Source organism: Herpailurus yagouaroundi, unplaced genomic scaffold (genome assembly GCF_014898765.1).
Source record: "Herpailurus yagouaroundi ecotype Mexico unplaced genomic scaffold, PumYag 141, whole genome shotgun sequence".
Classification (NCBI taxonomy): domain Eukaryota; kingdom Metazoa; phylum Chordata; class Mammalia; order Carnivora; family Felidae; genus Herpailurus; species Herpailurus yagouaroundi.
Genome location: NW_024412396.1, coordinates 46,274,463 through 46,291,806, shown reverse-complemented (window position 1 = coordinate 46,291,806; position 17,344 = coordinate 46,274,463). Strand labels below are relative to the sequence as shown.

The 17,344-nt window shown below is 45.3% G+C and overlaps 1 protein-coding gene across 9 annotated transcripts in view; it reads right to left on the bottom strand.

Moving 5' to 3' along the window:
• Positions 1-17,344, bottom strand: part of SIPA1L1 (signal induced proliferation associated 1 like 1) — a 365,218-nt gene that overhangs the window by 18,022 nt on the left and 329,852 nt on the right. For all 9 annotated transcript variants that reach the window (XM_040477574.1, XM_040477573.1, XM_040477570.1 and 6 more), the window contains 3 exons: positions 6,394-6,627; positions 5,458-5,623; positions 359-605 (listed from right to left, as the gene is read on the bottom strand). In XM_040477574.1, the coding sequence (XP_040333508.1) occupies positions 359-605; positions 5,458-5,623; positions 6,394-6,627 (647 nt within the window). The remainder of the gene's footprint in view (positions 1-358; positions 606-5,457; positions 5,624-6,393; positions 6,628-17,344) is intronic.

Here is a 17,344-nt window from a genome sequence, read left to right as displayed (position 1 = left end):
TTGCAACTATGCATGGTGACAGATCTTAACTAGACTCACTGTGGTGATCATTTCACAATACAAACATCGAATCATCGGGTTGTACACCTGAAACTAATATAATGTTACATGTTAGTTAAACTTCAGTAAAAACCAAAATGAAACAGATAACACTTACGGTCTGGTGAGGCTGACCGTCAGAACCTGTGGGCTGGGATTACAGGTGAGAGGCTGAGGGACGGGTGGCTAGCAGAGAACCTGAGCATGCAAGCCAGACTTGCTCCAGCTACGCCTCTCTGAGCAGATGGAGTGGCCCCTCTTTCTGGGGACCCACCTCCCTCAGCAGGGCTGCTCGGCGGCGGCAGAAAAACCAACTTACCATGCAACGACTTCATTCCCAAGGTGTAAGAAGGCCTCCGCAACGGAAGAGACTTGGGAAGAGAAGGGTACGTGCTACTGAAGAGGACGTCATTGGGCAGGGCTTGGTCCAGAAGTGAAGGCCTTGAGGTGAAAAAGTGCTCCCTCTGCCCGCTGTAAATGCTCTCGTCTGACAGCGTCCGGTGCAAAGCCCGCCTTGAGGTGGGGGTGGTAGGAAAAGGAGACTGAGGAGAGGAGAGCGCATGGAACTGAAAAACAGTGTCGAGACAACAAGAAGTAAATTTCTTGGGTCACACACCCAAGTCTCGGATTGGGGACGGGTGGGCGGACGAAATCACTGCTCTTAGACACCACCTCCCCCTCCGGCTCCACCATCTCGGTCTACGTCCTTCAGAGCCAAGATGGGAGTTCCTGGCCATCCTGTCCTCAAGGCCCAGCACGCGGCCTATGGCCTACTGGTGCTCAGCACACAATTCAGGTGTGAGATTAAGCAGATTCATCAGGACTGAGTCACGGTAAGAACAAGATGATGATCAGGCACATGTGAGTTTTATTTGAGTCCTGTGCCATTGACCGAATCTGAGCCCAGCATTTCTCACGATTATTACGAGGAGTAAATGCAAACACTGGACTGGAGTGTTTATCGGTGGTATTAAGTGACATCATGGTCCCCAGGGGAACAGCCACAGTGTCAGGAGGTTGTCCCCAGAAGCTCAGCAGGTGATGCCATATGCGCTGGGCAACAAGAGCACTGGACCGTCGTGATCTATTAACTCTAGTAGCAGGTGCCTCTTGATAAACATCAATTACTAATACATTCAATGAGTTTTAAACATTATTTTTTAGGATGGATTTCTATTTATGAAATTAAAATAGGGAAGCCATCTTAAGTGACAAATATTTATACAGGTATATACAAATGGCTGACATTCCACAGAGCTGTTCTCTCTTTCGCCTTTGTCACCAGATTTGATTTTACTTGAGATTCTTCTGCAAAAAGTGAACTTCTGAGAATCCCATTCATTGCGAAACAACAGATATATTAACAATGTTTGAATATCCAGCCCGAGAGCCAACAGAGTATTTGGTCTATCAGCAATAAAGCTACATTTATTCCATGGCTCTCAGGCTAGTGTTCACTTTGGCAGGGAGAACAATGTGGAGGACAGGTGAAGACGTGAGTAGGAGGGCTGAGTCATAGCTGGCAGAAGGCCTCTGTGGGACTTTCCGTGACACTCTGAAGAGGCAGAGGGATGATGACACAGCCACGTCTTCTTTCAGGATGCTGAGAATAGAGCACACACTCAGGTTCACTCATGGGCTCTGTGCCTAACATGCTTCTGTTCAACAAACCAAGGGTTAATCATGTCAAAGCTGCCCAGGAAATGGTGTGCACAGCTGCTGCCTAAATGTGAAAAAATTATTAATCCAACACATTGCAAATGAGCCCCAGGAGTAGCCAACTGTGTAGAAAGTGTGCTCACTTCTAAAAACTCACGAGGAGTTAAATGCAAGGTACATCTAAGCTTGCCTAGAAAACTAGAAAAACTAGAAAACTAAGCTGCTGTGATAAATTCCGAGTCTTTAAGTACAGGGAACTGGGTATGGAAATGGTGATTTCCCTTTCCACCTCAAAGAGAAGAGTGGGCATCACGAAGGTTAAATGGCTTGCCGATTACAATTTTAAAAACTAAAGCCAGATTCTCTCTTCTGTGTCTGCAAGCTTCTAGGATGATCACATAAGGTTTTGCCAACCACACCAGGCCCCGGGTCTCTCCATTCAAACACTGGTCCCAATTTTTTTTCTTTTTTTTTTTTTTTTTTTTTTTTTTTAGCACTTCTGGGTTCAGCAAAGGGATTTCCTTTTCCAGTGAGTATCCCCACCCTGATGGTTTCACAGGACGGTTTTCCACCAATTTTAGTTTTAGCCTCTTTTGGGGGAAACATTAACATACTTCAAGGCAGTGAACAGCTCCCTTGAAGGGATCCTTTGAGCAGCATGCTTTATTAAAAGTTACAACATCCTGCACTCAAATGGGAGGCGGGGTAGGTGATGGAAGGAAGCAATCTGTCTCGACGCTTTCCACCCATTAAAAAGTAGTCTTGTTCCCAACACACTGGGATGTCCCCTCACCCCATCCCTCTTCAACTCCAGTCTTGTAGGTATGCACACCTATCTGGTTCTGAGAGCGCCCTCTGCCGGCCTTGCACGGTGCTTGCTGGGTGGCACCCAGTGCCGCCCGCCCTGGGAAGGAACCACAAGGGAGTCAACGGCTGACTCTCGGAAGGGATCTGAGAGCCCATAAGGCTGCGGGGTTTTCAAAGTGCTCCAATGGATCCTATGGGTTTCTCACAGCGTCACTGCCTGGGGAGAGGAGATGTTCAGGTGGGACCCAGGAGCCCAAGATACCCACCCCTCCCATCAGAGAAACTGTGTTCTCAGTTCTACATATTGGGCTTCCACGCATACTTTTATTCAAATTCCTGAGCTTTAAAATCATCTGGGCACCACCGCTCTACTCTGGGCTGGTTTCAAAGCTGAGGAACAAGGCATCTAGCTCCACGTCAGTCTCCTGTTCTCTCACTCTTTCTAGTCCTCCTGGCTGCAGAGAAATGGGTTACCCACACTTGCAATAAGCAAGCAGTGCTTACTGGTGGCAAAGCAGGCCCACTGATTTGTACTGTGTTCACTTGCGGCTGTATGCAGCCCTCGGGAAAAATACGGTTATCCCAGCTCTGTCCCCCAGTGAGGTTTCTTAGAATGTTAGAGCTCTGCTATTCTCCTTTCCTTGAGCTCCACAGCAGCTGCTGAGGCCGTGCAGCCACCTCTCTCTGAGCCACAGCCTGCCCGGCAGAGTCTGTCCCGTCCTGCAGCAGACATCATATGCCCGGGAGTGACCCTGTCATTTGATATTAACCAGCGCTCCTAAGTAGCACTTGCTGTCCAGGAAAGCTGATGTGGTCCGAGTGGGTTCCAAGGATCACACAGCCCAAAGCTGGCCGCTGCTGGGACCCTGACGAGGTGGCTCGGGGCCTTGAGCCAGGCATGGCCTGGAAAACCTCTCAGGAGCACGCTGGCCTTTCTGACACAGCGAAGCCCTGGGCAGTCAGAGAATCTTGGAAAACACATCGAGCCACTTAGCTAAACTCATCTGAAACCAAACCGAAAAGGAGGACGCCGGAGAGAAAACAGCCTTATTTCCAGCCCTGCTTGCAGCCTTTCCCAGCAACAGAGGAGCACTTTCTCCGCAGAGGGTCTCATGGTGATCCAGCCACGGCACAAAGAAAGTGAGCTCCTGTTTCAACTAGGAATGTTAAAATAATTCATTTTGGAAATAAAAGCCAAGAAATGGAAGAAAGGGAAAACAGACATTTGCTTTCAATTATTTCTACTGCATAAGTAAATCAAAAGAATAGAGTTTGCCCCTTTCCAAAAAAAAAAAAAAAAAAAAAAATGTTAAGAGAACTGGAGGAAAGATTCCTTTTAGGGCAAGTTTTATTTTCCTCTAACCTCAAAGGAAAAACCTGAAATAATTTTTATTTTGAAACTGGTACTTAAACGTTTTAATATACCTCTTTGGGTTCTGATGGAAAAAGAAGTTTCAAGCACTATCTTTTGCAAGGTTGCTAAGGAAACCATTTGTACCCTGGGTGATGAGTCAGAAGTCTTAAGTGCTGGCTTATAAAACAGAAATTACAGAAATCAAGAATGGCAAGTCTTTAAAATGATTTATGATGTTAATGTTTATGTTAATAAATCTATTTCTCAGCAGAACTCCAGACTGGCCTCTGGAATACGTTTAATTTCTATAAATGTGGATTTTTAAGTTTAGGAGGTAAATCTGACCTATCTTGAGGAAGACACACACACACAGAGGAATGTACGTGTGCTGCACACACACCAGAGTGGAGACAAAATCTGGGTGGACAAGGCCACGCCGCTCATCCCGCTGGGCATGGCACCCTGCACTCTGATCCCAGTTCGAGGACAGCAAGTGTTCAGGGAAATATGTGGCTTACATCTTCAATCAGTTGTCAGAGTCCCTAAAGTACACTGTCTAGTCACTTTAAACAGACTACCAGTCATTTGACTAAGAACCTGGAGAACAGAACATGTCAAAGCTTGCTGCCCTGACCTTCCTGGAGGTAGACTCCAGTCTCCTGGGGCTACACCACACACCGCAGACAGAAATGCCTTACGCTCAGAGCCAATTATGTTTGGGCCCCAGTCAGCAAACAACCAGCTCTGGGCCCTGGGAGTGTGAGATCGTGCACCTTCAAGAGCCTTGAGTAGGCTTCAGTGGTCCTCTGAGCTGAGGAGAGCAGAACAGAGCTGCCACGTGGGCAGGCAAAGGTCTGGCCACTGACACACAAACATACACCCTGAGCATGTGCTTGGGAAATGATGGGGAAGGAGGCTGGGTTTAGAGAAGGCATTTCTCGACTGTAATTCTGGGAGGGAAGTAAAGAGAACGCTCGGTGAAGTAAAGAGAATCTAGAAAGTTCTGAAGGTATGTGGTGTAGACCTAGTTTGCTGGGCTGAAGAGGTGGCTTTTGGGGGTGAGGGGGTGAAGAGAGTGAGTGTCCATCAGGCAGTTTCTCTGAGCGACGGGCCAGTATGTGGCACACAGCCAGTAGGCTTGCCTGGTGGGTCAGGGGAGAGATGAGGCCAAAGTGCAGGCTGCTGTGGGCACACAAGGCAGGACGTGAACCCTGGGCTACTTGTCAGGGGGAGGGACCCTTCGGACAGAAGGCACTAAAGCCTTTACAGAAAACTCTGACAAGAGAGACAAAGGTGCCTCTGCAGAGCTCTCAGAAGCAATGTCATCTGAGCTAATATTTCATCAGGAGCATGGCTGGTGCACTGAAGAAAGCCTGGTGGCGGGAGAGACAGGTTAATCTAAAGGCAGACCGAGAGGTGTGGCAGCAGGGCAGAACACCCAAGCGTGAGCTCATTTTTGGGAAGGGGGTGATGGCGGGAGGTGGGCTCCACAGAAGAGGAGCCAGGAGCCAGCACTTCCAGGAGGATGTCCCTGCGGCGAGCGGCCCCATCCCGCTGGGCCTCTCTTACTGCCATTTACCCCGGGCTCTGTCCTGTACCTTAAAGTTCTTCTGCGATTCGGGAGTTGGGCTTTCCAGGTCGATGAGTTTCTTGAGGTCCTCCTCAATGGTGGACTTGGAGGCCGGCTTGGGGGACGCCCGGAGGTCCCTGGTTGAGGCACGCAGCCTGGTGTGGGCTATCTCATTGCCGTCGCTCTGGTGACGCCTGGAAAGAAAGGGAAGAGTGTGTAGCAGCCCAGCTGACAAGGTTGAGGGAAGCGGGCGATGGGCCCAGAGGCTATAAGTCAGTGGGGAAGTACAGGAGAGAAAAGGTGAATCTGCTGGGGTACCAGTTTGTGAAAGATACCACAAATCTAAACGCAAAAGAAAAAATTCTGATGACTAAATCACTCTTCTACGGGAAACTGTTAGCTCCACTAAGCCCAAATTAGCAAGACTTATTAATAAAAGACCACAGGCTATGAATCTCAAGTGTAAGTTTTGTACAAATACAAACAACATAATTGAATGAATCACGTAGGGTTTTGTTTTTCTTTTTTTTTTTCTTGCTGTACTACTTTGTCAAAAAGTTCTTTATATTCAGGGGTAGTCCCTTTCTAATACTCCCTCCAGTGGCTCCCGGCCCAGTTAAAGATGACATGAGAAGGCTATGATTAATATAATCAAAGGGATAGTGTCATCTTAGTGCCAAAGGGTCATTTATCCCAAAGTCTGTTCTTCAGACATACTCTCTTCCTACAAGATCGAAGATTCTCAAATCAGTGTTTTGCCACACATTTTATTTAAGGAATGATGCAGAGAAATAACTGAAGACAGGTTTTACTCAGGAGAAAAGAAAAAAATCTCCCTACCAAACACCAATGCCTTCCCAGACCCCAGGTGGCTTCCTCTCTTGCAGGAAATTGCCCCAACCTTTTCTGTTCTTGGTCATGTTGAAAGCGAACCACTCAGGAAGAGAAGCAAAAGAGTTCTTACTTTCTTGTGTCCATGAATCCCACGGAGTTTATGGTTCCTTCGGGTTTCTTCCAACCAATCAGGTACTTGCTGGTTGCGCCCTGGCGAGGGTAGAAAGTCCTAGGACCAGATGAGGAGGAGGAGGAGGAGGAGGAAGGTAGGAGCTGTGAGGTGGCAGGATGGAGCTCTTCTTTAGGGGAGCTTCTGGCACTGGTGAAGACAACGGGGCTGGGAGAGTGTCGGGAGCCCATGGTGCTGAGGAGAAGCAGGACAGAGACAAAACGACCCCGGTGTGCATGCGTGCATCCCGGGGTCAGCACAGCGGCCATCAAAGTGTCGTCCAGGACAGGAGTGATGGCCAGGTTAAAGAACAATGAGTATTTCATAAAACAGTAATGGGGATGGGCTGGCTAGCCAAAACAGTCTTGTTTTCTCGCTATAATTTAAATGTCTGCTGTGAAAATGAAACATGGTCACCGGGGCTGAGTCTGCACTTTGAGGTTAAAAAGCGAAAATAGTTAAGACTGTCAGGGACGCTCTGAAACATGCTAACACACTGAGGTTTGCTACGGTGAAGCCTGGAAGAGGCAAGTAACAGGCGAACTGGCAATAACAGGTGTAGCAGTCTCGGTGGCTGTCTGCCTTGCCTTCCTCAGAACCAGGGCTCCTGGTGATGCTCCCCAGGTCCAGGCTGAGGAAGGGACACGACACTGGATCAGGCATACAGTTCTCCACACATCCATATCCACGGCCAAAGGGGCACACTGAGGTCTCCTTCCCCATGGCATCTGGCATTAAGACTGATTCTCTAGAAAGCTGTTCAATGGAATGGAAACGGATCACTATCCTACACCATACGCAAAAATCAACTCAAAGTGGATTAAAGACTTGAACATTAAGATCTGAAACCATAAAACTCCTAGAGGAAACCACACGGGATAAGCTCCTTGACATCGACCTTGGCAATGATGTTTATGGATTTGACACCAAAAGCAAAGGCAATAAAAGCAAAAATAAACAAGTGGAAGTATTCGAATTAAAAAGCTATACACAGCAAAGGAAACCATCAATAAAATGAATGCAAGTCATATTTCTGGTATGGACACAATATCCAGAATACATAAAGAAAAAAAAATGTGATTAAAAATGGGCATAGAGGGGTACCTGGGTGGCTCAGTCGGTTGAGCGTCTGGCTTCAGCTCAGGTCATGACCTCACACTCCGTGAGTTCGAGCCCCGCGTTGGGCTCTATGCTGACAGCTCAGAGCCTGGAGGCTGCTTCAGATTCTGTGTCTCTCCCTCTCTCTGCTCCTCCCCTGCTCATGCTCTGTCTCTTTCTCTCTCTCTTTCTCTCTCTCTCTCTCTCTCTCAAAAATAAACATTTTTAAAAAAATGGGCATAGAATCTGAATAAACATTTTTCAAAGAAGATATACAGATGGCTAACAAGTATGTGAAAAGCCACTCGACCTCACTAATTATCTAGGAAATGCAAATCTAAACCACAATGAAATATCACCTCACACCTGTCAGAATGACTATTACCAAAAAGACAAGAAATAACAGGTGTTGAAAAGGATGTGGAGCAAAGGGAGCCCTTGTGCACTGGCTCTTACTACAATGAAAGTTGTCACTGAAGGTTTAGTGACCAGGACGGGGTCTCAAAGCATTTGCCAATAGCACTTTGTTGGTCAAAACCCAATGGTCCTGAACTGAATGAAGTATGGACTTTTCATAACGATGCACCAATACTGACTCCTTAGCTACAACAAATGTACCACAGGAACAGGAACGTCAGAGGACAACAATGGGGGAAACTGGTGAGGGGACGTGGGAACTCTCTGTACGGCTTTGTAACTTTTCTGCAAGTCAAAAACTATTCTAAAATAAAAACGCTTCTTACTTAAAAACTAAGCAAATGAACAAAACCAAAAGCCCCAAATCTTAGCGGTGCTAAGACAGGCGATACTACACGCAGATGAAAGCGATCTTGAACCCCCACCTGCAACCTTACCTAAACGTCAATTCCAGCTGGCTTGTGTATTGAAACACAGATCCAAAGATTCTGGACTATACCACGAAGAACATCTTTATGATAGAGGCAGAAGTCTCTTTAAAGGATCATAAAGGAAAAGACTGAACTCCATTGAAAGCAAGAACGTCTATTCATCAAAAGACACAGAAAAAGAAGATTTATAAAATACAGATCCAACAATGGGCTCCTCTCCAGAATACGGAACTCCTAAAAATCAATAGGAGAGACCACCATACAGACAAAATGGGCAAAGATCTGAAAAAGGTATTTCACAGAAGAGGATATCTAAAAGACCAATACATGTTGGTGCTCAACATCATCAGTTAAGAGGAAAATGCAAATGGAAGTCAAAGGGGAGTCAGTACACCCCCACCAGAATGGCTAAAATTAAAAGACTTCTGACATCAAGTGCTGGAAAGGATGTGAAGTGACTGCAACGAGCACACGGCGCGAGTGTTACTTGCCACAATCTGGTCGTGTGACAAACTGGTTCGGTCTCTGCTAGAGTTGCACGTGTATCATATAACACAGCAACCCCACTCCTAGGTATATACTCACAAGAAATGTACACGTATGTGTACCAAAGGACACGTACACGAATCTGTAACATCCATAAATTGGAAACACTCCAAATGTGCAACAGTGGGATGGCTACAGGAGTTGTGGTAGGTTCTCACGACGTAAATATAACACAGCAATGCTACCTGCAACACATGGGTGAATCTCACCAACATAATGTTGACTTAAAGACACAGAATAAAACATATGGTAGGATTCCATTTATATAAACCCCAGAATAGGCAAAATGCGTGTGTGATTTTAGGATTCAAGACTGTGTTTACCTTCGGGAAGAGATGGGAATGACCAGGGAAAGCAAGTGAGAAGAGTGGGGGGAGGGGGGAGTTTGGATGTTGGCTAAGTTCCAGTTCTTGCTTTGGGTGGTGATCCCATGGGCATGTTCACTCTGTGAAAATGCAAGCGGATGAACACATATGACCTGTGCCTCCTTTGGGATAAATGTTCTACTTCGACGAAAACACACCCACAAAAATACGTAAGTCAATGACCTGAAAGTACAAGCCCTACACTCCATGAAGCTTGGCCACAAGCAGGGCACAGAGGGGGTGGGAGTGGGGACAGAGCTGACCCGCAGGTTTCCCACACTAACTGGGCCTTGTTAACACTTCAGATCAGACTTAACCGTCTCTTTTATTTTTGTAACTAAGGAGGAGGTATCAGGCTCAAACTTCAGAAAGAAATGGCCAGCCATATTCTGATTACTCTGACAAGTTTTCTTTTTCCCTGAGATTTTTGTAGCTAGAGAGGAAGGGAAAGAAAGGAAACAAATAAACAAACAAACAAAAAAACCCTTACAAGACCTCAAAGGGCAACATAAATTTCAAAACAATGCAATCTCACTCAGTTTTTACCTTGAATACAAAATTCCTCTATGAGTGCCATATCTAAATCAATGAGAACAAAATAACAGTAGGTCTCTGTTATGGAAAACAGACTAAAAGTGGGTAGGTGAAGTGGGAAGGACATAAAGACAGAGGCAAATGAGCTCAGACGGTAGCACAAGAGACTCATGTTAACAGCAACACCCGGGAGCAGAGGCAGTGTCAACAGGAGTTTCTGAAATAGTAAAAGTGCAGCGTTTGGGGTCATTTACCACAAGATGACAGGCTTGTGGTTATGTATTGCTCACTTAGGGACAACAGCTTATCTTTGGTTTGCAGACTTTCCCCACCTGAGTATATCCACCTCCTATGCACTTGTAACACAGATGTGAGGGTGTCTCAAGCCTCGTCCGTGGTTATGATCTGAAGCAGATGCCCACAGAGTGAAAAATAAGTCAAAGTCTAACGTGCACACCTCTCATCGTGAATAATCATGTGCTTGCTTTGCCTTGATCAGCATCTACCAGCGAGTGCAAGTGTTTTTTAAATACGAGATCTGGTGCTCGCATTCTAGGCATGTTAAAATGCATACTGCAGGGCCCCACCCCAGAGATTCTGAGTTGGGGGTGGGGAGGGAGCACATCGGAATATGTACTTGCGACTCATTCCCAGCTGATGCTGTGGCCCTTTAACTCCTAACTTGAGAACTACGGTACCATCGGTGCATTTGGATCGCCCATATTTTCCCTTTCTGAGCAGCAAGTATCTTGATGTGATAGTATGGGAATGCAAAACCCTGGGGCTTTCAAAGAGACCAAATGTGTGGTCAGAACAAATAATTAGCCATGAGAATGAAGAGTAAATTGTATAGTCCATTAATTTACAAATCATTCCTCCATGTTTTTACAAAACAGCTATGCCCGTTTCCACCATAAGGTCCAGACTACATGAAAAGGAAGTTATGGAAAAGGCCTGGAAATGCCAAAGAGAGAGCAATATATACAGCATATACCAGTTCTTTGGAGCTCTTTGCTTCCTGTGTGAATTTCATTAGTTCCGTTTCCCTGGGAGGCATTCAGTGAGTTTTTTTAACTAGATTATAAACTCTGTGAGGGCAGGGATTTTTCTTTGTGTATCTAACAATGCCGGAATACACTAGACACCCAGTAAAATACCTCCATACGGTATTTAGCACGTACGGAGCGCATCATCTATCTTAACTTCTTTACCTTACTGACAGTCTGTCTCCCCCACTTAAATCTATCCAACCCATAAGGGCTGGAATTTCTGTTTCACTGCTATATTCTCCATGCCTAATGGTCCCTGGCCATTGTAGACATTCAATATTTGATGAAAGAAACTGTCAAATAAACTAGCCATTCATTTTAATGTAAGAATTACATATGAAGGCTGTATTTTATTCATATTGTATTTAAAATTGGATGTTGCTTTATTTTTATTGTAAGAAATAATTAAATCTACACAGTATGCTTCTGTTTACAAGTGTATTCTTAAAAAGATAATTGCTTAAGACCACGGACCTAGATATTGGTTTTATCTGTGAACATGATGGCTGGCACTAGATCCCAGGTGTGAAATAGCAGCACACTTTTATTCATGGATGGTTATAATCAAGACAGCCCTATTAACAACTGATTAGATTTGGGAACAAAGGTAAAAGCAAAAAAAAAAATGAATAATTCATTGGTAGTTCTTCCTTCTTTAAAGTATACAACTCACAGCATGAAGCAAGGTGAGCACTTTGGTACACTTGGCCTCTAACTTCAAGTAGGCACATGAGGATCACCTGGGGGCTTTCCAAACACACATTCTTGGGCCCTATTCCCAGAGATTCTAATTTGATAGAGCTGAGGAGGTGCCTAGGCGAATGTATTTTTGCAGACTCTCCCCTAAGTGTGCACACTGCTGGAGAACCACTGCTTGAATCAGCTGAATTATTCCTATTGTTATGACTTCATTGAAATCCAACTTCATATTGTCAAGATCAAGAAGGTGAAGCCACTGGAGCAGGGTTTCTCCAGCTGTGGACTATGGCCATCTGCAGGTATTGATATAAATGAAGATTCCTTGGCTTCTGTCAGATCTTCGGGAGCTCCAGAAATCTGTATTTTAACAAACTCCCCCCAAAAGGATTCCCATGTCCCTAGAGTTTAAGAACTACTGTGTTAGCGTCTCACCTCCTCTTGCTCTCAAATAGGTGGTCTCCTCCTTCCTCTGCAGCCCCGTCCCCAGGCCCTGCTGTTGGTGGGGCTCCTTGAAGCTGACCAACCCTGTGGGCCTCAAACCACCTGGAGGGAAACGCACCCACACACTCCCCCTGAAAATCTCTGAGGTGGCTTTAATTACAAAACAACTTCCTAATGTTTAGAAAAGACTCAGCTCAGAGAAACTATTCATTCTCTCTTAATTGTGTATTTAAGTTACAGCAAGAGGAATTTCAGATACACAGACACAGGATAAAGTTTGAAGAGGGACAGGATGTGATAAACACTGAACTTGCTCAGAAAGGTCATGGGCTCTGTCTTCTCGGGCTTACCTTACTCCTGTCCCCCTTTGGAAGCGGTTGGACAAGTTCTCATCCTGGTAGGATGGTTTGAATAGGACAAGGAATGGACTCTGCTCTTTCAGAATTCTTTTTGGTCTTACGATTTAATGGCATTTGCAGAATCTGGGCTTTCCCTATCGATGGGATGAATGAATTAGTTGCATGGTAGAACAAAGTAATGATAAACTTTGTGTCAGTGAGTGCCGCCCCAAGCAATCTGCCATCTGCACTTGACAGAAGTCTCATTTTCCCAATGTACACTTGACATTTCAGCCACAGTGGCTCTGTTTCTCAGTCTTTGAGATTAGCTGAACACCACTGCACTCTGGATAAAATAATCCCCCACTCGGTAAACCTGAAGAAATGGGGCACAGTAGCTTAGCACAGATCACCTGGAGTTCTGCTATAAAAGCAAAATGCGATGTACTCCTGAATGTCCACTCTGTGTCGGACCACAGAGCGGAAAATTATCGATGAAAATGATCCACAAACCTCAGGCAACCAGAGCCAACCACATGCTGAAGAGAAGCTCTGGGTTTGTCATCTGAGAGGCTGCACTTTCACATTCTGAAGAACTAGCTCATGAATCTTAGAAAAAGAACATCCTCACCTTAAGAAAAACCTGTAGATGAGAGGCACTGAATTGTTGGCAATTACAAAAAATTCCAGGCAGAAGATACTTAAGAGAGAACTGTTACAGATAAAGATGGCAGAATAATTTCTGAACAAAGAAGGCGTATTTTCCACAAACACAGAACGCAGAGGACCAAGGTGAGACACAGTGGCTCTAACACACATGCAGCGGTACATGATCATTGACAGTCCAGCGTGCTACGCTAGCCTGAGGCATGCGTTGACGGGTGATGTAAAGTTAACGTAAGAAGCCCTTCTTTACCTCTACTCTCGGGAAAGGTACAGCATTTCTGGTATGAACAGTCAACTTGTTAAGTCAACCAGAAAAAATACATTCATGAAACTGAACTGTACTGATGACCGTGGGCAGGCCTTTGTCCTGGGACTTTAACTGGCCCTTCTAGTGAACGTCACACACTGACCAACTTACACTCAGACATCGATTATTTGCATACAAGCTATTAAAAAGTCCTCCTTGGTTATGTTTTGCAGATGAAAATCTTTCAGAGAAGTGACTTCGCTACACGTTCCTGCTGTACTGGGACTTATACACATACCTGTACATAGGAGCACACAGCTCTGTGCAAACAGTGACACTTCTATACAATGAGCTTTCACATACAGTATTCGTCGGGAATTGAGGATTTATGTTATTTTTGAATCGGGTTATTAGTGGGGGCCTTGAGTGTTCAGGCAAAAAGTGAGATCTTTAAGGAACAAGTTATTCATATTTGATCACCAAGATGTACCGAGCACCTTCCTGTTACGCTCCTGGTGGCACACAATATGCGAAGGTGTTTGGGAAGAACATATTGGGTGAGAAATCCTCCAAGACCGGATGGCAGGAAAAAGGAAGTCATCACATGAGTGTACTGATCGGCTGCAGAGCTCTGAGGGGGCCTAAGGAATCAAGAGGAAGCGGCAGAACGGCTGGCGAATGAGGGTGGCCACAGAGCCTGGATACTCGATCAGGTCAGGACAGGACGTCAGGAAAGAAATGTGGATTTGCAACTACGAGGTTTTCAGCTTTATAACGTGTGCTCTTTCTTTTTCTTAAGTTTATTTATTGAGAGAGAGACAGAGACTGAGAAAGTGAGCACAGCACACACGAGCTGGGGAGGGGCAGACAGAGTGTAGAGAGAGAGTCCCAAGCAGGCTCTGCGCTGTCAGTGCAGAGCCCCAAGGGGGGCTCCACCTCCTGAGCCATGGTATCATGACTAGAGCTGAGATCAAGAGTCGGACACTTAACTGACTGAGCCACCCAGGTGCCCCCATAATGTGTGCTCTTAAATCTAGTTCTCACATCAGCATTACCGCCGGTTACACAGCGCTAACTAAAGAGGTCTTTGGTCATCAGAGAAACCAGCACTGCCTACTGCCCAGGCCAGAACTCTAAGAAAAAAACGAACTCAGCTGGTAAGAGTATTTAAAACTGAAACTATCTTCACCTCTCCTGTGCTTACCACAAACCATTTTCTGGGTGGTTTAAGAGCTGAAAGTCAAATAGCCATTGCGCGCGCGGGGTGGGGGTGGGGGGACCCTCTCTCTAAATTTCCAAACTTCATAGAAAATACATAGATACTCTAGGAAGCAGCACTTCAGAGCAATTAATAGACTTTCCGAATGTAGAAAGTTATCAGTGTATATGATTTCTCTTAATGACATGCAAATATAACAACCCGGTGTAATTACCAACTTACATTAATGCAGTTCTCATGGGGTGCCACAAAAACCCTGCACAATCATCAACAGGGAGACTGGAGGACAGAGGGGGTAGGAACACAGCCCAGCCAGAAATACGCAGAGGAACTTAATCACTGTAATTTAGATTTTGTCACCAAGTCCCAGGTACAAGCTCTTTTATGCACTGTCAAGAGATCTCCACATTAATTGCTATTCCTGTCTTCTGAGGACACAAACACTCTAATTTGCAGTGATTTTGGTTTCTTTAGCTTTGTGCATTTGGTGGCTAAGTCCCCCTTTCCTCCAGAGAAGGAAGTCTGCTAAAGCTCTGATTATCCAGCCTGCTCTGCCAAGACCAACAGACAAGTCACAAAGCATCCTGCTTACCAGAGTCTAGAAATGAATGTGACTCAACCGATCAGCGGGTGGGAAGCCCTGTGCCCTCCCTGAAAGGCCACATTCTTCTCTTCTCTTCTCTAGTAAGTTTGACTTTCAACAGAAAAGTTATTTCCAAATGATGATTTAAATGATTTCTGCATGGTCAGTTTGAAGCAGAAAACAGATAATGCTTTGGGGCCTTCAGGCAGCCCCAGTCAGCACAATCAGATAATGCAAGCTCAGGTGTCTACTTTTTTGGGGGAAGGGGGGGGGGGGGGGGCCGGGGGGGGGGGGAGAGAGAGAGAGAGAAAGACAGAGAGAGAGAGTGTGTGTGTGTGTCTGTCTGTAGATCCCCTGAGATTTATCAGAGGGCACAGCTGACGTCTTGCCCAGCGCTTTTCAACCTTACTACATGGTGATGCTATTCTAGGCAAGACCTCTATAATCTTTCTTCTGCCAACAAATTAGACCAGAGAGCCATATCCCCAAATGGAATTATCATTCTTAAAAAAAAGATATCCTCCTTTTGGGGTACCTGGGTGGCTCAGTCAAGTGTCTGACTTTTGGTTTCAGCTCAGGTCATGGTCTCACGGTTGATGGGTTTGAGTCTCATGTCAGGCTGGGTGGGTGCTGACAGCGAGCAGCCTGCTTGGGATTCTCTCTCTCTCTCCCTCTGTCCCTCTCCCCCACTCTCTTTCTCTCTCAAAATAAATAAATAAACTTTAAAACATTGTTAAAAAGAAAAGATATCCTCTCTTCGAAATAAACAACAGAACACCAAAAAGGCAGAAGTCAAGCTAAACCTAGAAATGACACAGAAACTATCTGGAACTGAAAAACAGTCGGAGTCTGTGCACAGGAGCAGCCGATGAGACGGGGGGGCATGCCCAAAACAGTGAGTGACTGTTGTAATTATTGGTCATGTGATTCTAGGTCCACATTACATTATTATGGTATTTAACGTCCAGCTTTCTATTTATTTTTTTTTTCAACCTTTATTTATTTTTGGGACAGAGAGAGACAGAGCATGAACGGGGGAGGGTCAGAGAGAGAGGGAGACACAGAATCGGAAACAGGCTCCAGGCTCTGAGCCATCAGCCCAGAGCCTGACGCAGGGCTCGAACTCACAGACCGCGAGATCGTGACCTGGCTGAAGTCGGACGCTTAACCGACTGCGCCACCCAGGCGCCCCTGACATCCAGCTTTCTGTTCTACTTTCCCAAATACTTCCTTAACGCATCTGAATCAAACACTCTATTTTTTGAATCGTGGAAAGGTGCCCGAGTGCCTGGTACGAAGAATATCAAGACTGCTTCCCAACTCCCTTTCTGTTTGGGGTCAAGTAGTTTCCAGGCCTGCAGTGTGGTAAACAGAATAAAAACCTGTGCAATGCTTCACACCATAGGGCCAAACGGACATTTTCAGATGCAAAGGTCAGGAATCTGATCACAACAATATAGACACAATGAGAGAACTGAAATTTAACTGGTCGAGTTAAACAAATCCAAATTAAATCCAGGACATCCTCTGTCATAAAGATTATCCGGGGTTTACTGGCAGATTATGTGCCTAGATTCCCATTTGAACAGTAAAACTAAATCTAGCTTCTTCGCTGTTTTTTTTCAGGGCATAATAATAAAAGGAGGCCCAGAAGGCAGCAAGGTCAGGTGCTGTCGTGCAAACTGATCAATGACAGCCAAGGATGAGAGGCAAAAGGAGAAACCACCACAGAGATCAACAGGCCCAAAAAGACAGTGTTGGAATATTTCCTCCTTCAAAGGGAGAATCTTGTCATATTTTGGATTTGGGGCTCAAATCCAAAAGAGGAAATGAAAAATGGTATTTATTTTGCCTATCAGAGAGATCTCTAAGGATACAGGAGAATGTGTGCTTTCCTGCTCCAAATACATGGGATGTCTAATTTTAGCTACATTTTTCTCCTGGACTCCCCTCCCCCAACCCTCAACATATCACTGGCAGGAGGCAATTCCTGGAAAAGGGTTCCCCTGCAAACACTGGCTAAGTCATGTTCTCTGACAGGCAGTGTGAAGGATGGGCTGGACATCATAAATAACACCAGGTTCATCTTAGAAAAGACCCCTTTCTTCTAAAAATATGCTCAAGATTTTCTTCCAGTGCTCAAAAGACTGACTGATAGACGTTCTCTATCACTACCTGAAAGCCTGAATTATAAAATTCTTCTCTAATTCTGGTACCCAGGATAATTTTTATAAGATCGAATACAACTTTACAAAGAGTAAATCCGTATACTTTTCTCA